General features: G+C 35.2%; 1 protein-coding gene across 10 annotated transcripts in view; it reads left to right on the top strand.

Moving 5' to 3' along the window:
- Nucleotides 1–27366, top strand: part of LOC121725881 (neurexin-1) — a 120308-nt gene that overhangs the window by 17953 nt on the left and 74989 nt on the right. For all 10 annotated transcript variants that reach the window (XM_042113031.1, XM_042113038.1, XM_042113037.1 and 7 more), the window contains exon 4: nucleotides 24080–24224. In XM_042113031.1, coding sequence (XP_041968965.1) covers nucleotides 24080–24224 — 145 coding nt within the window. The remainder of the gene's footprint in view (nucleotides 1–24079; nucleotides 24225–27366) is intronic.

The following is a 27366-nucleotide window of genomic DNA, read 5'->3' as shown; positions in this document are numbered from 1 at the left end:
TTCTTGAAGGTTTACCTTCATTAAACGCATTTGAGATTTGTATTCATGACTCGTTGCTCTTTTAACTAGAACTAAATTATTACAATACGTACCAATGAATACATACATTTTCGATATGTAAACTAGATCTTTTTGAAAAAAAATTCTAAACAGTCGAAATATATACGAAATATCAACATTAATTTACTTTCGACTAAACCATTATTGAAATTGATATTTAGTGCAGTACTCGTATTAAAAAATATTCCGACAAAATAAAAATACATTAGTTTATTTTGTTAATAAAGTAAATAGAAACGTCTCTTCTTCGTTAATATCTTTGAAAATTCGCGTATATAGAGCATAGTATCACTCTATTAGGTACTTATCTTCAATCGAACGTTATTTATAGAGTTTCATTATTTGATATGGTCGTATTAGATCAATTTCCTCTGGGAGGCCTTAGAAGGACGTCGGTGCGCGGATTAGACCGTAACCAATACGGCACCGTCTTAGCTCCGGCTAGCTTTTCATTCCCCAAGGTTTTATTTCAATTGTCACCGTCGTTGATTGTTCCTTGGCAAATCAAAGGTTCTTTATTGGAGCTACATACTTCCCTGATTTCAAATCGTCTTTGGAAGAACTCAGGTACAACTAGTAATATAGATGCAACGAAAAGCCATATTAAGAACATGATGCAACGAAAAGCCATATTAAGAACATGCACTTTTATTTATTTATATTATTGTATGTTTTATGATAGTATGTATTTCCAAGCAGATTTTACTATAAATTTATTAAGTTACGTTATTAATCGTTAGTATTAACGGAATTATGTTGAAATAGCAACACTGTTTGTATGAAAAGCCAAAACAATCATTCGAATTCGGCAGATCAACCACAATAATTGATAACGTTACTTAAAACTTTTTATAATCTTTTTTCAAAGTTACAAATAGCTTAATTACATTGTTCTATGAGTCATAATCTTACGTGGTAAGCCTTGCTTGCACTCAAAGGGTAGCAATTAAGCAAATGTTGATTCGGTAGCTTCGCTTAATTGGCGCGAATTCTCCACAATAATGTAATCAGAGCTATCTGAGGCGCTCGTGGTGATTTATTTCGGCCATCGTAATTGCGTTTCGCCGGCAATGTGACCGCTATACCCCTTTATTGCATTTTAGAAATGTTAGCTCACCAAAAATTCTCTGCACAAAAATATCGCGTTTGTTCTTATTCGTTTTGCTTGCGATAAGCTATATTGTTTTTACTGCAGCGAATAGGTGAATCTAATAAAAGTGTAGAAAGATTTTTAATCTTTCTACACCAAAATTTCACTTCAAGTAAGTGAAATTTTGGAGATTTAAATTTTCTACCCTTCTATTCGATGATGTTGTTGATCAACATTAGCTAATACTAGTCAGTAATTTAAATCGAAACGCCTATAATGATATAGGGATAAACCAAATTTATAGATTGAACAACATGCAATAAAATTAAATTGACAAAAAATAAGTTTTGATGTGTAATGCAACGTGAAATATTATGTAATCCAATATTTCCAAAAACACAAAAACCTAATCCAAACATAAAATTGTTTTCTTGTAATTTTAGTTTGCACTTTATAAAACTACTAGCGAACTCGCACGGGTATAAAATACCTATATAGCCACGGAAAAAATGATTAAAACCGATAGCCTATGATCCTTCACGTGGTCTACTTCTTACCTGTGCCAATTGCCAAATAACATAAAAATTGCTCTAGTAGTTCGCGAGATAAGCCCTTTCAAATAATTTCCCCCGTTTTTTCCACATTCTCCTATAATTAGTCGAGCGTAATAAAATATAGCCTATAGCTTTTCTCGATAAATGGGCTATCTAACACTGAAAGAATCATTAAAATCCGTTGCGTTAAAAGGAACAACCCTTTGTTCTCTTTAATCTTTAAAACAACATGAGGGAAAAAAGCGACTTTGTTTTATAATATGGACAGATTTACTGAGATTCACTGTCTGAAAGTTATATATTAGTTTAGACTTGAGCCTATATTTATTTGTAACTTTATTCATTGCAAAGCCGTTTTCAAACGAAGGCTAAATGAGCCTTTTCTATTTCTTTGTAAACATCTCATTAAATACGAAGTTGTTACTTCTGCGAGCCCACCGCAAGCTATAAAGTCTTATTTTTTACGTTTTCTAAAGAAACAAAGTCTGCCTTTCCGAGCCTCTAGCGACGTTCTGTCTCAGGTTTTCAAACTGAATAACGCTGTAATATTGTAACAGAACTAATTAGCATAGAAAAACTAAACAAAGAAACAAAATGTACAAGGCAATAAATATTTCAAGCAATAAATCCATACAATATCCAAACGCTATAATCCATTTTAATAAATAAATATCCGGAGGTCAAATAGATTATACAAACCAAACGAACCCGCATTACGCGTTTATGTAAATAACATCTAAACATCACAATACATTGTGTAGCATATTTGTAAAGTTGAACTGTAAACATCGCGATGGAATATAAAACATACATCAACTATCGCCGTTGAGGTAAATATATTTTTAATGTTAGAAAAATGAGCATGCGAATAGCGGTGTATTCTGAATGCGGCGTGCATCCTTGTATGAAACAGGAATAGGAATCGGCTGCTATGCTATTCCTTTGTGCGCTTCAAAAGGAATGGAAAAAGAAAGCGCTTTTCTTCGCGTGATTATTTTTTCCTCAGTTTCAACATGCCGATTCTTTGGAAGTCCTATGCACTCTCATTTGTTTTTGACGAACCAGACATAAAGTAAAATGCCAAGTTTTTGAGTCTCTTTTTAAAAACGTTCAAAATAAACCTTCGTAGCTTCCATGTAATATAATATTTTAATACTGCCCTCAATATTTAGAGAATCGCATTTCTTCAACTACCAATTTACAGAAGTTCAAGGTTCGAACAATTAAAGTATTTTTTCCGTTTAAAAAATTAATTGCTACTAAACGAACTTCAAGTTGGCGGCGTGACAAAATGGCGGCAAAATATGTAACAGTCTTTGTTGGAAAAATGTTCATGCACAAACGAATATAATTAGTGATTTGATACACGTGCCAGCGCTCGGCCTTGACCAAGAGTGCTTGAACAAATTACGAAAGTAACGTGAGGAGGCCGTACGCCGCCGGTCACCCCGTAATTATATTGACGCAGCGCTGATTCCAAATGAAAACGTTGCGATTGAATGTACTCGAATGTCACATATTTTAAAATAATCAGAGAAAATAATGATCTAAAATACTTTGCCCTTGTTTGTTATACGTTGAGTTTGAGTAGGATTCATAAAAACATGTAAATGTGGTCTCTAGTTACGCAAACAAACGAAAGTAATTATCATTAAGTTCAAAAGTATAATAGTAAGTAATTTAGGGCCTGTTGAACATTATTACAGATAGAGTGTGGAGAAACTGTCAAAAAAGTTGTGGATAATCTATCTGGCAATTTATCAGAAAGTGGTGAAACAGGCCCTAAGTCTGGTAATACTATTGCTAAGTGAAAAAATATTGTAGCATGTCGCAGCGGCGTAGAGTGTCTACGTCGTAGCTCTTCTACGAACACGACTGTAATTAAATGAAGATTTTGACATAAGCGCCATACATTATCTGTCAAACTCTTCCTTAAATTGAAGTTTATTCACAATTAACTGTCTCTGAGTGCGGCGGTTAGTCATTAGCAAAATTTTATTGCGATTACAATAAAATATAATTAATTTGAATCTATTGTGAATATTAATGTTTAACGAGGACATGTTCAATAAAATAATGTTGCTAAGGGAAAAGATAACATTCTTGTGTACGGCAAAACATAATATTATACAGGAGATAGTAATCTTTTTATTACCCACCGGCCACCCCTAATATTCGTCCTTTTATAACATTGCCGCTGCGTGGGCATACCTTTCAATGAATCATAGAATGAATGATGGGTCCCCGGAGAGTCTTTTCACTATTACATACGTCTGAGGCCCCTAAGATATATTCGGGTCCACGTCATTTACGTAAAAAACCAACTTTTTATGTCGATCAATAAATTGGAGGGAAAATATCTGCATAAAAGACATTACATAATATATGCGTTCGTTTTATTCAAGAATGTTTCTACTAAAAAACAAGATTTATTATGCAAATGCTCATAACATAGGCATTGTGGCAACCCTCTATACTACTTTGGTGGTATCCAAACCTATAATTTGACAAACCACAATACGGTTCAAACAGTTTTACTTGAATAAAGAGGACTAAAGTTTTAGCTCTAACTGTAATGCAGGGATCTCGAGGGGGAGCGTTCACTGGACAGTCTGAGGTACCTCTACTGTCGGTAATGCTATAATGTAACTAAATATCTAGTTCAGTCACGCTATTTCACTCAACGCTCGCGACAGACAGTGCAATGAAACGTGTAAGATTGTGACGGTACATTGCATTTTATTTCTTATCCTTTTTACTTCTGTCTTTATTAAGATTGTTGAGTTCCTTTTTGAGTTACAAAAAGCTCATATAAACTTAATCATCATCATAATTAAAATTTGGTTACAAGAGTAATTTTTAATACCCACATTTAAGAATTGTTTTTTCTAAAAATCTTATTAAGGCTGCTAAAACACTTTTATTTTTATGCCGATAGTATGCAAAATAGGCGCCGCATCGCCTAAGATATGCGCTGCGAGACGCACCGAGTCACCACTTTAGAAGTCAAGTATAGTCTCTTATAGGTCTCCCTAACGGGCCCTAGACAACTGTATAATATTCCCCGAGAGACAGAATTATTTTTGATCTTAATTAGGGCAACTGTACTCTCACAGTTTTTATTAAAAAAATCCGAATGAAGAATTGTTTGGAAAAAAACGTATTGCTAAACCCTAGACCTACATAAATAGATCTCTCTATTCCATAATACGACTTTTAATATTAATCATAAACAGAAATGCGAGTATGGTTTCTATTTGTGTTCCATATTGAAATCTAATAGATTAATAAGCGCACTCTAGCAAATTAAGAGATTAATATTGAAAAGCTGATATATACTAAAAGTTTATTGAGATTAATGTTGGAAAGTAATACTACAAACCTTTTTTAAAAAGTGTATTTCGTTGTATAAGATCACTATATAATAATAATATAGTGATCTTAAACACAACGTCTTGTTGTAAAATATCCTAAATTAAATTAATAAGTTTTTGGATGTAGGTTTTTCCTCGTAATCATTTCGGCCTTCGTGGAATTCTGAGAACAATATTATGCCCTATGTCACTCCCGAGAGTCTCGAATCTTGTATCTATAAAGTAATATTATTTACATAATCCCACGATCCACTTATTTAGACGTCAACTAAATTATTCAAGAATATTCCACCTACAAGAAATGAAAAAAAAATAGAGAGATTGGTTATACACAACAGACCGAGCAACTACCACGATCGCATAGTCCCAAATGATTGAAATAACGCTTATTTTGTATTTTGCCGTTTGAATAGGCCAATTAATAAGAAGTATATTAGTGGCCCAAGCAGCCATTGCTACCATCTTGAGAATTATTAAGCCATCAGGAGACTTGCCAATTTGTGAATTTAAAACGTCAAGTACAACATTCTTCGTGATTCAGGTGAAAAAGAATAAGAATTTCGGGCTTATAAAATGTTGAGCAAACATGACCTATCTCTAAGCAGCACATCAAAGCGCGTTATTTAGCCACGGGCGAGCATCCTCGGTGTGTCAGTTTCGAAAGCCTTTGTGAAGATGCAGGGGTAACGAACTGCGAGGTTCGTGCTAAGACATAATACAATATATTACACTTGACGGCTAGAAATATAAGTTGTTTGTTCCACTGCTGATATCGTTTTCAGCTTATACGATGCTTTTATTTCGAAGTAGCTTTATATCCACTATTCTATTTGACAAACAGCTCGGGGCGGATCCAAAGCGTTTTGTTTGTAAATAAAAATGAAAGTTTCAAAACACAATGTAAACGTTTTGTCACTTAAGTAAAACCATGTAAAACCATAGACTTAATATATACTGTCGTAAGTAAAACTGATCATCATTAATCCATACTTCCATACTAATACTATAAATATACGTGGGAGAGCCATGCTTCGGCACGAATGGGCCGGCTCGACCGGATAAATACCACGTTCTCACAGAAAACCGGCGTGAAACAGCGCTTGCGCTGTGTTTCGCCGAGTGAGTGAGTTTACCGGAGGCCCAATCCCCTACCCTATTCCCTTTCCTACCCTCCCCTATTCCCTTCCCTTCCCTACCCTCCCCTATTACCCTATTCCCTCTTAAAAGGCCGGCAACGCACATGCAGCTCTTCTGATGCTGCGAGTGTCCATGGGCGACGGAAGTTGCTTTCCATCAGGTGACCCGTTTGCTCGTTTGCCCCCTTATTTCATTAAAAAAAAATGCGTAAGTGTGTATGTCTGTCTGTCTGTCTGTTGCTTCTTTACGCCCAAACCACTGAACCGATCTTGCTGAAATTTGGTATGGATATACTTTGATACTTTGAGTCCCGGGAAAGGACAAAGGATGCTTTTTGTCGCGGAAAAATGTACGGTTCCCTCACGATATACGGATTTTGGCGTAACGGAGTTGCGGGTGTTATAGTAATACAGTTTTAACTAATACATAATCTATACATCTATACATATAAATAAAATTGGAGTGTATGTTTGTAATATTAAAATAACCGTTTTTTACTACATGCATATGAATATTTAGACGGTACTTACACCAAAATAACAATTTTTAGTTTTTTTTTTTTTAATGAAATAAGGGGGCAAACGAGCAAACGGGTCACCTGATGGAAAGCAACTTCCGTCGCCCATGGACACTCGCAGCATCAGAAGAGCTGCATGTGCGTTGCCGGCCTTTTAAGAGGGAATAGGTTAATAGGGGAGGGTAGGGAAGGGAAGGGAATAGGGGAGGGTAGGAAAGGGAATAGGGTAGGGGATTGGGCCTCCGGTAAACTCACTCACTCGGCGAAACACAGCGCAAGCGCTGTTTCACGCCGGTTTTCTGTGAGAACGTGGTATTTATCCGGTCGAGCCGACCCATTCGTGCCGAAGCATGGCTCTCCCACGTATAAATGTCTGTCTGTATGTCTGTCTGTTTGTTCCGGTTAATCTCCGAAATGGCTGGACCGATTTTGACGGGATGTTTATTGGCAGATAGCTGATGTAATAAGGAGTAACTTAGGCTACTTTTTAACCGACTTCCAAGAAGGAGGAGGACATTTTCTTACTTTATTATTTTTTACCTATGTATTTTACATTTTGTTGACGCGGACGAAGTCACGGGTAACAGCTAGTATTACATAAGAACAGATCTATACAGTGTGTAACAAAAATAAGTGATAATACTTTAGGGTGTGTACGTGTTCCTTGTAGAGAGTTCACTGTGAAAGTAGCAGCGCTGAAAGACGAATTTTTTTTTCACTTTTGTATGGGCAAGGGCCCGAGCGTCACGAGTTTCCCCATACAAAAGTGAAAAAAATTTTTGGTCTTTCGGCGCTGCTACTTTCACAGTGAACTCTCTACAAGGAACATGTACACACCCTAAAGTATTATCACTTATTTTTGTTACACCCTGTATTTATGTAATATTTATTAGTTATAACTATATTACTATAACACGGGCGTATTTTAGTATTATAGATAGCTAGTTTTTTGTTCTAGTCTAGCGATTACGAATTGTGTCCGCTCGTGGGAGTCATATAGAGTCAGTTGAAATGTCACTTTTGCAGCATTAAACGCCGCAATGAAACATCGGTAGTCGGATTCATTAAAGCTATACATTTTAATTAACCGCACACTGTTTGAGTATCAGAAAGCTATCGGCTAATTGGCTTTATTGAATTAATAAGTAATGTATTGTCGGTGAATCGTTAAAATATAATTCTTTTGACCCAAATAACATTTTCTCTTTCAAGGCCTCCGGGAGCCGGCGCTTTTATCTCGTCGTGTAAAAAATGATATGCAATACGTAACAAAGGCCCGAGTTTTTGTGCTTCGTAATGGTCACTCCGGATACTTTAGCAAAGTATTTGGTTTTACTTTTGTAACATTTGTCGACAGATTCGCAGCTTGTACATTTTTGAAATGATAATGCACAAATAGCTTGACAAAATTTTTAGTATTGCTTATAAGGCTAAGCTGAGGGCCTGTTTCACCCATAAAGTTAATATACCTAGCGGAATAGAGAAACAAAGGCCTGAGCAAGAGAGATGTCACTATCAGTAACACTGCGTGGTAAAAAGAGACGTGTGATACATGACAGCAGCACTCTTTTTTTGACGTCCAGTCGGCACGTGCCGCACGTTGACAATTTAATCTCATAGAAATCATGTTCAATCATGCTTGTGTAAGTGTATACGTACACATATTTTACACACAGATGAAACCAATTTCGGTTTCGTTTGACAGCTCGAGATTGTTGCTCTATTCCGCTAGGTATATTAATTACCACTTCCTGATAAGGCTATCCACCAATTATCTTGACAGATCAAGTATGGAGAATTTGTCAAAAAAGTTGTGAATAGCCTATTAGGCACTTTATCAGAAAGTGGTGAAACAGGCCCTTAGTTTCGTAGCAGATTCGTAGCAGTGCTACGATTATTTGGTTTCTTTAAAAATATTGTAATTTTTCTAAATAAGACAAGAATTTCGTAAGTCGTAGTTACTATTTAGATAGATAGATAGACATTTTATCTCACATCAAATTAAGTACAATCAGTTACTAAAACTAAACTTAAGAAAAATATAAATGTGGGCAAGGGCGGCCTTGTCGCTATAAGCGATCTCTTCCAGGTAACCCTGCGGGAGAGGAGAAATTAAATCTAAAAATAGTATGCGAGGTAAAGAAAAAAAAATTATAATAATAGGTAGATATTGGATAACAGTAATATAGTTTGCAATTTACTAATAGTTGCTATTTACTAAAAGTTTTGTTGTTAAATTTAAATATTCATGGATTTCCTAAATCTTTCTTCCATCTAAAAACATGTCGACTAGCTGGTAACGCGGTGCTTGCATTCGACAACAGCACAGTTTTCATTCTCGTGTTTTATTTTTCTTTTTCGAAAATATTTTTATTTATTGAAATCATTGAACCGAGAATGGAGATAGCATTTCATGTAATGCCGTTATCTAAACCGATTGAATGGTTGGCAACGCGTGAAAAATATATTATATTTTTTTATTTACTTTCACACATAGCAGAGCTGCTCAAACTAATTATTATGATATTGTGATGAATAAAATAATTCCAATATCGCGTTAATTTTTCATTAAACATAAAAGATTTTAATATTATTGCATAGGTCCGGTTCATTTCGTAATAACTTAATTAATTAGCGAATAATTATTTAAATGCACAGCATTAAAATTTTATATGTGCAAAATTCAACTTAATATATTGGGTGAACACTATGATAAAATTTATCCAAAAAATTAATTAAACGGTGAACTTGCTAACAAGCAAGGAGCTTCGTACTAGTATGTTTTATTCAATACTAGATGATGCTCGCAACGCCGTTGCGCCAAAACTCGTTTATCACGCGGGGACCGCACGGAACAAAAAGTATCCTATGTCCTTTCCCGGGACTCAAAGTATCTCCATGCCAAATTTCAGCAAAATCGGTTTAGCGGTTTGGGCGTGAAGAGGTAACAGACAGACACACTTTCGTATTTATAATATTAGTATGGAAGTATGGATATATGTACTAGTATATTGTTATATTACAGGTTGAAAAATGAATTATAGTCAGGTCTATATTTTGTTCGGAAAAAATCGCGGGTGACATGTAGCAAGTAATAAAATAAAAGAGAGTAAGTATTATGCGACAGCCTGGGGCGACGAGGCTATATCAAAGTGAGAGTTGTGATATCGGGAAATAGCTCGACCTCGATGAGGAAGATAAATGCCGTCCCACATACAGAGAGGCCACAGTGCGTTGCGGTGCGGCGCCGCAGCTGCGACGCTCCGATGTTAAAAATACCATCAGAGAAATTGATTTTTATAGGCAGAAGGCGTATCCATGTTTTTAGACGGATTTAGTCAATTCAATGTTAGTTGTTATCTACGATGACTTCTCGAATGACGAATAGGAGACTTAAAATGGGAAGATGAATGGTAGCACGCCAATTATTATTACACGCGTTATCACTTATGATGTCGCGTGTAACGTGTAAGCTGTGGTAAACAATGCGTTATCCGATTCTTCGACGCAACGTACCACACCGCAATGTGGCTTTGCCTATAGCCGTTCAATAAGGCGCAGACCCCCAACAGGCGCTTATTGTTTTATCTACGTGATACAAATACTCAATTCCTTGGAAATTTTAAATTGCTAAGTGATTTATGATAGTCTGCAAGTGCCAGCGTTTAGCTTACAAAGTGGCAAAGGAACTTCGTTTTGAGTTATTGCGTTGCTGGAAATAATGTAACTGCATCTACACTACACCTTACTACTTACGAGTATCAATAGTAAAACATATCTTATATCTTTAAACGAGCAATTCTTGTATATACATAATTGGAATCTCGGAATCGGCTCCAACGATTTTCATGAAATTAAGTATATAGGGGGTTTCGGGATCGATAATCATTCTTAGAAATTGACATTTTATTCGTGTTTTATCGAATACCGAGCAAAGCTCGGTCAAATAGCCAGTTAATTTTTATGTGCGAAAAAGAAAACAAAATCAAATTGGGAGATATACTAGGAGTGATAGCTGTAACATAAATTTTTTATAAGCTTACATCTATCTTACTGGTCATATTAAGTCAGGGGTACCCGTGTACTAGTTTATGTGCTCGACCTAATTCTCGTCAATGGAAAGACTTCATATTTTCAATAACACTAACTAAGCTACTTACAAAAAGTTGTACCGAAAGGTGCACTTTCACTCCATATTTTATGGTGATACGTTCACGATTTCAATATTGATAAGCATCAGGAGAACACGACTAGATATAAGATCCAATATAAATGCCGTCGTTCAGTCCCCGCACGCGTACGATATTAGTCAGCCGGGCTATATACTTCACGTGCTGCGGGATTTACACGCCCGAGAAAACGAATAGAATACGTATCTGACATTAGCGATTTTGAATATACTACGTTGTAAAATATGACTTTGGCACGATTTGGGTTATAATGTATCCTTGGGAAAGAACTGCGGGGCTAAAATGGTCACATTTAGCAATTCCCCTCAATCAATTCAGCAAATGAATTGTCAAAACTGTCAAACTGACGAATGTCAAATTAGTACGAAATACGAATTACTAGACATGAATTGCAAGCAGAGTGACCATAATGCGATTAAAAAAAACATATTATGATTAATAATATGATTCTCCAAAGCGACCATTTTAGCCCCGCTGATTCAATGACAATAAAAGCCTTCACTAAAATAATTTTCTAGTTAGGACAGTAAGATTTTATAAAAATGCTAGCTGTCCTGGCAAACGTTTCTTTGCCATATATAAAATATTTCGATTTTCGCCCATATTATTTTATTGAAGTGACTAAATAATTATGTCACCATGGCAACGTCCATCGCTATCCCGTCGCACAAACAATGGTCGCCGTCAGTCTCGAGTTGTAATAATTTACTATTATTTATTCAACAAATGCACTTATCAATATAATAAGTACCCAGTAGCCGATTCTCACACCTACTGAATATACATATAAAAATATATGTAAAAATCAGTAAAGCCGTTTCGGAGGAGTACGCGGTCTAACATTGTGACACGAGAATTTTATATATATAAGATGTAAAATATAACATTCACCTTATAGCCGCACTTAGCGCATTACCGTTGCAGCATAAAGCGGCATTTAGCTTTTACACATGTTTCATAGGAGAAAATACTTTTTTAATCCCCTTTAGTATAATGAGTGGCCGTCGACTTTTTATATACCTAATGTACTGCGTTTTATGGCATAAAATTCCACACATGGCAGTAAAATTGGTATCGCTCGACACGAAAGCGTTTACACGTTTTATTACTGCATAGAGTATTGCAATGGCGTGTCTACGGTATAAAGGGAAATGGAATAACTTTCAAAATTAAAAACCTAGAATGTCCACCCCACGTTTGTTTTTGAGAGCCACTAGTATTTCGAGCGCGCAACCGCAAAAGCGACCTTACGGGATAGGATTAGAGCGGGAATTTTAACGGCTAGCAGCAATTTCATAGCAAATTGAAATGGAGGACAGAAGGTATCAGGTTCTCTTTAAATTAAATTGCATTTGTATTCGGGGTTCGTACTCGTGTTTATTATGATTAGGGTATGTTTTGTTGTCGTTTATATTTTTATGCGAACATGATACTCGGCGAGTTAGTTCCGCGGATTAATTTTACGACGCCGTGCTTCTCCGCAGCGCGTGGTGTGGTTCACAGACCATGTATCACGGGCGTAGCCAGGGGGAGGGTTTTGGGGGTTCAAACCCCCTCCCGAAAAGTTAAGATATTAACATTCATAAAATTAAAATAAGGACAGGCGTGCGCCATATCTCATTTATTACTGACTATTGCACTAAAAAACATTTAACATCTTTAATATTTTTCTTATCAATATAAGGGTTATTTTATGTTCTTTTATTTTCTTGAACCCCCCCCCCCCCCCCGATATTAATACCTGGCTATGCCCGTGTCATGTATAATAGCAACCATAAAGTGTAATCGCAAAGCTCTAAAACAATAAAATTGGGAACGTTGTAAAACAAAATTTCAGGTATAATGGTGCTTCTAACGATCTACCTTATTGTCTCATTAGTAAACATTGCCAGCGCCCTCGGCACCTCACAAAAACGTCGCTTTGATTCAAATTTCCATTATCACATAATAACGTTTTTAAAATTGGCTTACATTCGAGCCTTTTGCCCTTCTGCCTTCATTATGCCGAAACTTTGAAAACTGAAACGAGTCCATGAATGCAGTTCTTGTTTCACGAACGATAAGCTTAATAATTATGTTCCCGTTTGTGATGTTTAGCAAAATATATTTATTAAATTTATCGTTCTTAAATGAAAAGTGCTCTAAAATGACTTTAATTCAGTACCCCTAAGACGAAAGATAATAGCGCCAATCTAAGATTTTTTAATTTTAATTTTTATAAATGAAAATTAGAAAATCTTAGAGTCTTCCTTATGTAAGACTTCAGCTACCACATATTATTACATACCGAATTTTTCTTAATAGAAATGATAATGTGATTATTAGTAAGTTAGCAATGGTTATAAAATTGGTGCTGGATAAAAACAAGAAATTCTACGGGATCCGTACATTTTCCCGCCAAGACATTAACTTATCTTCTCAACTTCTCAGCTAGCAGTTCAAACTCGCAAATTCTTTTGTATCACAATTTAGTTTAGGTATTTGAATGTCTTGAAATGACTGTCATTGTAAAATGTATGGATTCTATTGTTTTTAGGAATGCTTCTAGAATTCACTATTACAAAATGCATGCAGAACACAAAGGAACTCCCACTGTAATGTAATATTTGTCGTAGCAGTTTTGTTTTCAATAATAAGTCGGAAACATCTTTGAGCTAGCTCATTACGCTGGCCGCAGTACAACAGACTCGTCCGTCATTGTTTGCCGAGCCTATATTTGAACGGCCTTTCTACATCGCCAGTTCATTCCTATTCAAAGTTTCAGCGAAGGTTTCCCTTGAAACGAATATCGAGAGAGCAATTGTTTGTCGTACAATATTTTTGTTATAATTTCATTAAACTTTTTATTCGATATTGATTTTTTTTTTAATAACTTGTACATTTACATTTGAAAAAAACACATGTAATTTATTATTTAATGTTGACCTAGTTATGTTTTTCGATACATTGAAAATAATGGTACTTTAACGGAGTTATTATTGTATATATTGTACTAAGAAATAGTTGATATACATAACAAAAACTATAATAATTATTTCTTCTCATTTTACCACGAGTTTATTTACAGTACCTACTAAATATTATCTCCTTCAAATGTTATTCGGTTCACTGTGGATTTTATGTTACCTTTAAAATGACATCACAGGTAGACATAGTTATGTAATAGTTATAAATCAAATGAGAAACTATTGAGCCGGAAAACTGGGCCGTAACTCTCAGTAAGGTGACCTCTGCAACTGACAAAATAAATATTTAAGGGCCCTCTAGTCCTATACATATTTATGACCTAACACAAAAAAGTTTCGTTGTTTCATTCAATTTACTCGTATTTTCTATCTTCTTCAGTTTGAAATGATGTTATTTAAATGTTGTTTCGGTTAGATTATACTATTATTAAACACTATAATGTTACGTATCTATATATAAAAAAATTGATTTTCAATTGTGTTAGTAACTGCTGTTAGTGCTGAACGGATTGGACTAATTTTCGTCTTCAAATATTCGTAGAAGTCCAGGGAAGGTTTTAAAGTAACACGAAGTTCACCGGGACAGCTAGTTTGAGTATATGATTATACAAATTGTTGAAATTTTCACAGAATATGTATTTCTGTTGCCGCTTAAACAACAAATACTAAAAACAAAATAAATTAAATATTTAAGGGGGGCTCCCATTCAACAAACGTCATTTTTTTGCCACTTTTTGCTCGATATCAATAATGGCAACAGGTAGGTACTTGAAATGTTCACAAAATACTCAGTTGTATTTAAACTTTAATAATTAATTATAAAAAAATTAATTGGGGCTCCCATACAAAAACACAATTTTTGTCAATTTTTCATTTGTAAGTAATGGTACGGAACCCTTCGTGCGCGAGTCCAACACGCACTTGGCCGATTATTTTTTTTAATTCCTCCCCTAACATTATCCGGGCTCGTTGGCTCGTTATTTCACAATTATTTTATATTTTAAATTTTTTCAAAATACATTTCCTGTTCATATTACAATATGCCTAATATGAATATTTTCAAAATAGCCAATAATGTTAAAATATGTATTCAAATTAAAAATTACAAATAAAATTTCTAAATTAAATACAATGTTAATAGTAAAAACTCAATAAAACAATGGCACAATACAAAAAGCTGTTAACCTATCAATAGAATCTAATTTTAACACAGATTATAATATTGCTAGATCTAAGTCTCAATTAGAACAGTTTAGAGAGTGTTCCAAATAAAAGACATCCCGCCCTATTTCTTCTATAAAGTAAAACGAAATTGAAGCTCAGGAAAAGACGTTTATCGTAAAATACAGCACCGTTAACAAAAAGATAGCCGAGATTCCTTAACGGCCGCGTGAGCGATGTACACCCGGAGTGAAAATTTCTTTAGAATTTGGAAATAGTCTATTAAACGCGATTTCCTTTCGAGTTGGAAATGGTCTATTAGACATGATTTTCTCTCGAGTCAACTGCTGTATTTTATTTCTGCGAAAGTACGGTATATTTTTAGAAAGTAAAGGAAGCAAAAAGTCCAGCTTTAAAATTTCGCTGGACTTGAATAAATTGCTCCTCTGAGATAAGCTGAAAGGGTTATGCTAATCGTTTGATATCTCTATTTTCTAGCTTAGCGTTTTTGTACGACACGATGTGATAATTTAATTAAATAAAGCATTATTAGCTTTCATATTTTACATTTTCCACAGTTTTGGTTTTAATTATAAGGTGTACTTTAAATTAAGCTAGCAACTGTCTAAGTCTTGGCATTGGCCTTAGCGTTTATTTTAAAAATATTGAAAGAACTTTTATTTAACTGATCTAATGATTATGAAATTTGTTTGTATCTAGATAAACTTTAATAAAACAAGAATATAAAATTGTACTGAACAAATACAAAATATAATAATCGTTTTTCGTGATTATATTCCCATCCGTTATTCTTCCATTATTTGTAAGGCTATAAAATAGAATCAATATATTTTAAGCGAACAATCAAGGTCTATAAACGAGACATGAATCGGTTGATTGCTTTCCTTTGGTATTATAAATGAGGCCTATTTTCATAAGACGTTCACGTAGGCGAAACGCTACAAAACTTTCAGAGGCGGCCTTGGCTCGGAGGTTCTACTATTATACAACATAATACTGTTACTAAGTCCTAAACCCAATTTCACCCACCACTGTTAAAGTTAATGCTCGAATTATCACGTTATCTCTTTCGTTTTTCATATGAATGAAAGAAAAGACATGACATTTTAACTAGCTGTTAACTCTAACTCTTGAGATGAAAAAGATCTTGATGAAATTGAGCCTCAACATGATAGTTAAGTAATGTAGATAGAACTTAACTTTTTTAATTGTAACAAAATAGGAATACAATCATTTGACTGTAGAAATTTATGTTTCCACTCATTTATTTAAGTGATAACCCTTTTTTGTCTCGTTTGAAACGCTTTCGAATGATGGAGGGTTTCGGATTTTTAGCATTTCCAGGATAATTTAAGCCATGATTGATGATGATAAAACAGCGCAGGTATTTAAATGTGAATTTACGAAACGATGTTGTAAATTAATTCGCTCGCAGGTCGCAAACATTAAATCTAGTTGTAAGTTGCGTGACCTACTTCTGTTGTTGAATGCACTCAATATTATGGAAAACCGCAATTACCTAGAATATCTTTTAATTCGGTGGGCTCATTATGGTGCTCTCATTCATATTCTATTAGCTGAACTAAAAAGTTTGGCGTGACCGACTTGTGTAAGCGTCGGAGTTGGCGAACTACGGAAATTGTACTTCGCTTATTTTACTTTGTGTCTCAAATTTTATAGTATAAATAATGTTATACGAACAAATGTTATTGAATATTATTCTGTACTAGCTGACGCCCGCAACTCCGTTGCGCCAAAATTAGTTTATCGCGTGGGAACCGTACATTTGTCGGGATAAAAAGTACCCTATGTCCTTTCCCAGGGCTCGCATGAATATGGATGTAATGGCTTAAGCTGTGGCTTAACCTTCAAAGGTTGAATGAAGGTAATACATCTAATTAATCGTATGAAATATGACGCATAAGTGTATTTAATGCTCGTATCCATTATTTCCACATAAGATGAAAGATGAACGTGAAATATTTGAAATAATTTATATTTTTATGGTCCTATAAAGCTCGCTATGCTTGATATAATATAATGGCTGATACGGGCCATAATAAAGTCGTTCAATCGACGCCAAGGAAAATGATTGCTTATAAAACATCTCCCTGAGTCGTTGTCAGGACAATATACGTATAGAACGAGAAGATCTTAATAAAATAAATCTGCTCTGTTATCGCTTTAGCAGTCTTCCTAAGATGAAAATCAAAATTTCAAGTACAGTAATAATTTAATGTAAAGGAGAAGAAATTGAGTCATATGAAAGTAAAACTATCAAGTAGAGCTTTTAGTAAAGCTTTTTCTACATTTTACGACACTTAAATAAGTAAAAACACAAGCTTACTAAAATATTATAATTCTATAAATAGTATAGAAGATTCTGTCATGATTTTTCCTAAAATTATGTCGGTGGAGTAAAAATCAATATACCGTGATCGCAGAGTGTATAAGCTGCTAATATTGTTATGACTACATAACAATATTATACCGATACATGTCAAAGCCCGCCTCATCCGTCCGCGGCCGACCCGATTTGTTAGGTAACAAAGCTATTTAAAGCTATAAATATTTCATGATATTGCATGAATTACAAAGCGCGTGCCTGTACCATGGCAGCTAAAACTAAGACCTAAATGATCTAGGAGGCAACTAGTAGCCGATTATAAACGTTTGACTATAACATATCCAACAAACTGAATATTATATCCAATAAAGTTTTCATGACTGATCGAACAAAGTCTAAACAAAAATATACGACCCAGACTGCACATGCCATTTAGACTGCAGAACCCAGCCACTTGTATATAACATAAAACATCGCATCCAGAAATATAGCGCATCGCTCCGGTCAGACGCTGCCCTAAAATAAAATATACAATAGACTGAACACGGGGTTTATTTATATATCGCTCTGTTTGAGAAAATCCGACCTTTATCCGAATGGCTGGTTTAAAATATTCAATTGAATACTCCCTTTTTACATCCAGACTGCTGACCAGATTATTTAAAATTGATTAACCAAACTGATTGCGAGCCCGAACGAAAACAGTTAAGATTTTTAAATGTTATTTACGTTTAAAACAAAGGTGTACAAATTGCAGGCAATAGGCACCATTACTGAGCACAGCTGGGAAATTAAAAATAAATAAAGTTCTTAATTTTATAGTTGTAGTCAATTGGTTACTTGATTTTTAATTACTCGATAAAATTTTATATTTGTGTTCAAATGCATTTATAGATGTGACGTCAGTGTTCAGTATAATAATACTACCAATGGGCATTGTCCAAAAAAAAACACATGTACTTTTTATATTTTTTTTCGTTAAAATAGAGTATTTTAAGAATATAAATTGAATAATTTTGAAATTCATTGGCTAGTTTTTTCTCAATAAATTTTTAAAGTTGCGCTCTGACGTCATCATCGGCCGCCAATCGATCTCTGCATATGTTTTCAATTTCCTTTCAATCTTATTTATAATGGCTGGTTCGTCAAATGCAAGTTCTCATTATGTGAAAACTGATACGAGAAGCTCACCAAAAGTTCGAAACGTAACGTTGGTCGAATTTATTGCTAATTTAACGCCATTGAAGGTCAAACAAATGTTAAACGTATTTGTTCAAAAATATAAGTAACTAATGGGTATTTTTTTCGTTTATATACAGAAAAACGATCACTGACCTTATTCCTCGAAATGTTTTTGTAATGAGCAAATTAAAAAAAAAATGGACAATCCCCATTCCTATTAACAAGGTAGAGAGAGAATATTACATTAAGCGTGACATACTGAGAAACTGTATAAGCTTATTAGACAATTGACCTACATTAGCTCGAACTCACAAGACTAGACGTCTGGTTGTTCTGAGTCTAGACACCGCGTCTCTCCCTCGGGGATCTTTCAGTGTACATAATGTAAAGTAATAAATAAAACTTTGAGTGTCTTACTCGGGTACAAAACTTACGACTATGTATAGGGAAAACTTTTGAGGTCAGAGAGAATTAGGCGTACAAAGAAGGTAATTTTAAAGCACATTTTATAAAATGTAGAGTTTAACCTTCGTCGAAAACTCAGTGTAATATTTTACTAGTTTCAGTCGACAGATGTTGTGAACGATCACTATGATGTAGATACTTTAATTGATTGATAGATAAGCTAAATATTTCTTTTTAGCTCCATTCTTATGATACAAATTTTTTTAGCGCGGCACGAACTTATCCGTGCTTTTGAGTGTTGATTTGACGAATATCAACTTTGCGTGGGGTGCTCATAACAATCAAACTATAAGTACAAAAGTGAGTACCTGTGTTTACCTACAAAATAGACATTTGCTACCCGTACTTACACCATAAACTAGATAAGCCGGATACAGTGAGTCTAGTAAAACATAAAATGTTGATAGCTCCTTGATAGCGAGCTAACGCATTTAGCGTAAACGTCTCCCACATGAGAAGGATTAAAGGTAATTTTCTGCGCCGCTCCTCCCGAGCTAGCTGTAATACATTTTGTCTCGTCTGCAAACTGTTTCAAACAATTTATCTAACGTTCTTTCCGTTTACTAACCTTACGTTTTCAATATTAGTTGCACAAGTAACTTTTAGTTTGTTGAAAAAGGAACTATTGGTAAGTTGAGTTATAGAATAGGCTTGATGACTATTTTTTTTCTTATTGGTAATTGAAAGACCCTTAAAAAATCACTGAAAGAATGACTCTGATAGCTTAAAAATTCACCAAGATATGACAATTCAAACATCTCATAAAATAGACCTGCCCGAAACGCTCCATACAAAGTGCTACGAAAGACTGACGTCACTCTTTCGTAGTTTGTACGCATCGGAAAAGAACTTTGTTCGATAGGTATATTAAATACTGCGTTTATGAAAGTGGTTTCATAACAAAAGTTGCTTTTAATTGCATAAGTTATCGAATGGTATACAAATATTAAGAAATTTTATTGAAAAAAATCGACTTGATTATCCAACTTTGAAGGCGCATAACAAAAAAAAATAAAAATGCTATCGAGCTGAAATTTTGGGAACACTTATTTTTCACCTTGATTTCTCTATTTTATTAACAAAATTCGCTAATCTTTGACCTTGTCATCATCCCTATTACACATATTCTAAGCTTACATACTAAAAGATAATTTTAACTTCTATAAAATTGCATACATTCAGTGGAAGCGCAACGAGCGTAATATGGAAAATGGCAGAGTACGAATTTCGAAACACGTTTTCAAATAAATCTATGCCAGAGCTGGTTATTCCCATAGATACCTAACAAAATGTTAAATTCTTTTTTGTTGTACGAAAATTAAAGGGGAAATTTTTACTACTACTGTAGTTTAAAAATTCAACGAATAACAGTGAATTGGCTTTTATTGTAGTTACGGTGCGAGCAGTTTTAATCAATTACTAAATTCGCAGAACTAACTATAGGGTCCAATTGATTTCAAAATACGTTATTACTTGTTAATTGCTTTTACCTTTTTACAGGTTTTACGTTTGACACGTGAACATCGAAACTCAAGTCATTATCCACTATGATATTATGCTTAATGATTGTACAACGTGTATAACATAATATAATATTAATAAATAACTATCTGTCCCAGCAAAGGTTTCTTTGCCATATAAAGTATTTCGCCCGTATTATTTTATTGAAGTGACTAAATAAGTATGTAACCATGGTAACGTTCATCGCTATCCTGTCGCACAAACAATGGTCGCCGTCAGTCTCGAGTTGTAATTATTTACTATTATTTATTCAACAAATGCACTTATCAATATAATAAGTACCCAGTAACCGATTCTTAGACCTTAGATCAAATTTTATATGCATATTCAGTGGAATATGCATATAAAATTTGATTAGAATTAGTAAAGCCGTTTCGGAGGAGTACGCGGCCTAACATTGTGACACGAGAATTTTATATATAAGATATAAGAATGTACTTGAATGAATATCGCGTAGTAGTTGTTGCGACTCTACTTGTATTCGTATACGCTCATATCACATTTAATTCTATAAGTTAAAAAACTAGGCCTTTACATCCGTTGTGGATGATTTATACAGTATTTTTCAGAGCGAAGTAACCACTCCTCAAATACTGTAGTGCCTGGGACAAGATTTTTAAATGTCCGTATGGTTGCCCAAGCGCATACGGCATTCTCGCATCATAGTCGGCCTAGTCCAGAGGAAAGAACTAGTCAATACGTTTGCTACCAACTATGTGCGGGTTTCCTCACATTGTTTTCCTTCACCGTACGAGCGTCCGTATTATGTACTTGAGATCAGAAAATGTCTCATAGGTACCCGCCTCCACCTGGGTTCGAACCTGCACACTCTAGGAGTGCGAACGGAAGGTCTACCCATTAGGTAATTTAAAATTAATAAGTTAAGTTAAAAATGAAATACGGGAAGCAACGTTAATATTTTAGCAAGAAGGCCACCTGGTTTTTATTTACTGCAAGTCACGCCATCTTCCTGTTATGTGCGAAAAGTATTTACTTGATGCTGTACACGAAATGGAGAAATAATTTGATTAGATCCGAGCTCCTCGAGCTCTGCGTACTTAACACTTTTCGCATCGCTTCCCGTTTTCATTTTATATTATGAATGTAGACTTCTAGCCAACTGTCCCTGTTTTATTTTGCCACTAGAAATACGTAATTATCACCACTTGTTGTAATGTAGGTTATTGATAATAATCAGCATACATACAATAAAAAAGAAAAACATTCTCGTATCGTATATAAGTGTTTGTTGCCACTTCATCGGCTGGACCGATTTTGTTTCAATTTTGTGTGCTTATCGTGTAGGCCTGAGAATCAGCTTCAATCTTATTTCCTATAGCGGACCAAACGGCGCAGAATCCTTATTCGAGCTGCTGAAGTTTAAACTTAGTCTTAAAGCTGGAGGTTCTTTATTACAACGTCTGATATGACATCTCCTCGTTCAGTCGGGTCTTCCTTTGAGGCACTTTAAGCATTTTTCCATGACATATATTGCAAAACAACATTTGTTGGGTCACCTAGTTGGACATATAAAAAAATGCTTTAAAAATAAAATTATAATCATTTGAATAGTAGCTGTATTATAATTTATAGCCAGTTTACAGTTAGGTATAGTAAATGTTAATGCACAATCACGTAACCGAGTCCTTGGTCAGCTCACAATCGACGCTCGTTTCATTACAGCTAGTTTACTGGAACATTTCCCTATGGCCGTATCGCACTTCTGCACTCCACGATAATATCGCGACATAAAATTTTATATTGACTTTAAACCGAGAAAATTTTTGACGATCGACGATAATAAAAGATGATTACAATTCAATATGATTTTGATATCTTTGAATTGTATTATGATTAGCCAGTACTGTATCAGTTCTGATTATAATATTGGGCCACTAATACGGTGTAACTAAATTTTATTCACTTGAACCAACTTCATGAATAAGTAAAAAAAAACAAGTTTTCCATAAATTACCCAGAAACTCCTTAATACATACATTAAATGCGATATACTTAAAATAATTTTAACTCGACCTCAATAAAAACCAGATTTTCGCGCCCTGTCAACTCGCATGAAATATTGTTTTTGTTGGCGGAGGTTGATAGAAAAGGCGAAGACAAAAGACAAATTGCCGTTCCGAGCGCGTGATGAATTTAGGGGATTTGGAGGTTTACGGCGAGTGCGTCATATCACTTTAAACAGTTTTATTAATGTTCTAGCATTCCACTCTCACTTACAATAAATTAAAATGAAAACAACAATCGGGTGTTACCTAGGCCAAAGAAATGGGCAAGATAGATCAATTCTAAATAATACATAGACCGACGGGATGTTTTGTGCGTTTTGATAATATTGTTAGAGGGGCTTGGATGAATATGCTATTAGTAAATAAAACATTTCAACCACGCATAAATGAGGGTATTTTGATATTTCATTTGCCGCTATGATGGCAGACCTAACTCTATAGGTCTACCAGAATCTGATGGCAAAAAGTGAGAAAATAAATTGACTCTAGCAATACCGGGGTAGTTGGAATAAAACATTTTGATCCTTTTTTTTCTTATAGCGGCTAATTATGTGTGTTAAACATGCAAATATAAAAAATTATCCAATGATCAGGGATATTTTTTGAAAATCTGCTGTCAAAAATTGCCATCAGATCCTGGAAAACCTATACCTGCCTGGTGGACTAGTATTTTCAAAAAACTGTCAATAACAATTTATCGAAATTTTCCTACACCAGGCGGAGTTATGTGGAAATAGGGTCTTTTGTATCAATTTTCATGTTGAACTGTTGAACAGCTGTCATATGTCACAAATTAAAAGCCTTATTTGGAGTATGTTGGTAGAAAGGGCGTGAAACAACCATTGGAAACAGCTGTCTCACAAGTGACGGTTAACAATATGGCCAGTGACATTTAACAATATGGCGGCGACCGGCGTTTGTTTTGATTTTGGCTACGCGCCAAAAAAGTCTATGTACGCTCCTTTTATCCTTTTTTTTCAACTTATTTAAAATAAACACGTATGATTTGCTTTTACATAATGTGATAGGTGTATGGTTATACTTACTCGAGGTGTGTAGGCCTCGCAGCCTACGAGCGGTTGCGGTTCTGTTGGTCGGTGAATACCTCCAAAATCACTGTGATATCCGAAATTTCTCAAACCAATAGATTCACGGATCGGTATTTGAATATTTTCGATAAATTTTCAGAATCAGCTATTTTAATGTTTTAGAAAATCAGTTTAGGATATTACCGTCAAAGCAAATTTCTTGTTCAATAAAACCTGTAATTAGTTATTACTTATTAGTGTACATTTGTTATAATCTCCCATTTTTGCACCAATAAAGTTATTATTACATATTATTATTATAAAAGCAATCATCTCTTGTACAATCAGTCGTATCCGCTAAGCGCAAACTCTTTCTTATTAGAAAAAATTACATTCTTATTTGAGTAATATTGTAATAACCTACCATCACTCTTTGCAGGTACAACTCCAAATTAACTACATTAGCGCTGCCATCAGTAATCTTCGAGCCAAAATTCCGTGGTTCAGTCCGGAATCTAGTCTACTCTGACCTACCCGGACAACCGCCGAGAAGACAGGAACTACGACATTCTAGAGATCTCAAGGTAGGTCACAGATAATATTTGAAGTAGGTACTCTATCTCTACTAGTATTTGAACTCTCAAAACTAACTTTCAGATACTCGTAACATCGTTATAATATTTCCTTTCATTTCTAAATTAAATTAGTGGCTACACTTCTCGGAACTACTGCCATCGAAACAAATTCAGTTAATTAAAATTTCACAGTGTTTTCTAAATAAAAACTTATTACTCCAAACTTGATCGCTTCGCACGAGTTGGGGAAGCTTGTTACAATATTCCGCCCCCCCACCGACGAGGAAACTTGCTTGTGAAATCTACTTATTCTTAAGCTGTAACTTGACTATTGCCGAAAGTTCTCGCTCGTGAAGTTGTGTTTGCATAGATATAAATTAATTTACTTAGCAACTATATTCGCGTAGTATATTAGTGCTTTAATAAACGCGTTGCATATTCGCTTATTACTTCACAAGATATAAGCTAGGGAATTATTAGTTCTTGTGAAAACTGTGAAGCTGAACTAATGCTAGTCAATATTGAGCAGGTTGCCTGGCCAGCCTCTTAGTCCTTTAAGGTACGCGCACAGTTTGTCGGGCCGGGCCGCATCGCATTGACGGATTTTGAGTACTTTGGATAGCTCCAGTGTGACCACTCTTAAATCACTCGTGACTCGATATATCAAAAACGTTGCTATACGCTACTAAAATCTACTAGACCGTGTTTGAGCTTCTACCGAAAATCTACCTTTATTAATAAAATGTATTCTACGTGGTTGAAACTAAAATAAAACTAAAATGTTTATATGGACTGTCTTCATTATGCATTTTAATTTTTTATATTATTTGTTATATAATACCTATCGATCTTCTATTAAAGTTTACAAAAAATTTTGGACTACTAAATCGTCATTCATTTGACCTTAAATCTACCAAAAAGTGGAAATCTATGTGAAATGTGGTCACACTGTTGCCGGGGCGCAGCGGGTTTGTCGGGCCTTGCCGGGCCTTGTCACACTGACGGAAATCCACTGCGCCCCGACACAGTGTGCGATACGCGCATCCTTTTTTAAAACGGGCTTTGGCCCACCACACATTCCCACCACTGTATCTCCTGTGTCGCCAGGGTCGACAGCGGCATCAAACCACGAAAACCCTTTGATATGATCTCAGGGAGCCCGAGGGACATGCTAAAGCTGTCTTGGGACCCGCAACGAAATTAATCAGAAGAAAATAGGAGTAGGAAGAATTCCAGATTCCCTCCCTATTATAAAGCGGGAGACAGCACAAAGTTACAGTGACCGAAAGTCAAAGAACTGAAGGGGAGAAGCACCACGGGAATAAACGTTAATAATAATAGTGACTACTATGCTAGAGCTAAATTAATACGCGCATCCGCTTCCATACAAATTGTATGGAGGCGGATTTCTGCGATGAGCCCCCACGCTGAGCCCCGGCACGGCCTGTCTCAATGGGCTCACTCCTTTAAGAATCGCTTTCTGGTATAGCGAAAAGCTACGTTTTAAGTTTATAGACCTTTTAAGAATGAGCTAAAATCTTTTTGTCCTTTTTTTATACTAAAATAAAATTGGGTAATATTAGCCGGTCCCCGATTGTATGCAAACGTACTCAAATAGCTTTTATCCTATCGTGACTTAAGCCTTTGTCTCGGTAATTTTTATCGACATTCAACATGCGAACCGTATTACACAATATATCAAAATATCAGAAAAATAACGTATTGTAACAGCAAACTATTTCTATATCGAGGCATGAGTATTTTTTCGTGGAAATATTTTAGCTTTGTTTGAATAAACGTAGCTTTTTGTGACTATTTTTATGGCCGGCTTTTTTACTTAAAATGCAATTAAAAAAGTTGTAATTCGTATTTTGTAACTAACTTAAAAAAAATCCTTGCAAGGAAAATATGTCACATTACCGTACTTACTACTTAATAATAATAATAATAGCTCCTACACCGGTTTCGGTGACGGTGGCCGGTTTCATTGAAACCAGGCCAGCTACGCAGGAGTAATTTTATAGTGCCCAAGTGTGTGCGCAGTACTCAAGAGCACTCTCTATTCCTTTACTCTCATAAGTCATAACCCAGTGGGACGACTGGCGAGAGATCAGGCGCAGGACCGACTTTTTACATGTCCATCCGATGCATGAATCATCTTACTTGTCCGACAATCAGGTGATCAGCCTGCATTGTCCTAATCAAACTTAGAAATAACATGTTTCCAACGCGGGAATCGAACCCACGACCTCCGAGTCAAGAGCCGCGCTTTATACCACTAGACCACGGAGGTGTTACTTACTTACTACTTACCAATTACTAAAATAATATTAAATTGTACCAAGAACTAAACATAAAATTGCTGGTCACATTAGTCGAAAAATTTAACAACATCCAAGAAGTTTCTATATCTAGTATTTATTTTCCAGTCTGTGATATCGAGGTTCAGTTGGCTGTACGATATATTTTGTGGATACCTTTTGACCCATTTATCGCGTCAGTACCTACACGACGTGTATTGAAATGTTGGTTTTGCGAATGGCTTCCCCCACGCTCTCAGCTATTTATATCACAAGTATTTAGAGCAATTAAAATATTTGAGATTGAAATTGGAGGCTGGATTTTGGATTACGAAAGCCCCTATGAAATAAGTTTTATTGAATATAAATAATTGAATATTTTTGCAATATCCTAGCTGAACCTATCTGTAACTATCTGTATCTGTATTGTATCCTGTATACAATACAGATGATAGATGTAACAAAACAAAGAAATAGGTGAGTATGAGCCCACCGTAGAGAGATTATTGTGAAAGTAGCAGCTGCAGCAGCGCTGAAAGAGTTAGTTTGTATGGGTAAATTCATGACACTGGGGGGCTGGCCAATAGTAAGAAAAAATGCTCTTGCAGCGAACTCAATGTAAGGGACACCGTGTATAAATAATCTTAATATGTGCAAGTTGCTTACAGGCAACGCATATAAAATTGATACTTATAATTTAATCCTTCAATACCGTGTACCAAGTAATCGTTAAAATGCTTTGTTTACGGACTACGGTACACATTGATTATGTGTTTGCAGTTTGCACGTAAAGCAAATGCCATCACGGTGTCATTACCAATGTAGATCAGTTAGCGTCGAATGCTTCCATT

This window comes from Aricia agestis, chromosome 4 (genome assembly GCF_905147365.1).
Source record: "Aricia agestis chromosome 4, ilAriAges1.1, whole genome shotgun sequence".
In the NCBI taxonomy this organism is placed as follows: Eukaryota; Metazoa; Arthropoda; class Insecta; order Lepidoptera; family Lycaenidae; genus Aricia; species Aricia agestis.
This window is presented reverse-complemented; position numbering and strand designations above follow the sequence as displayed.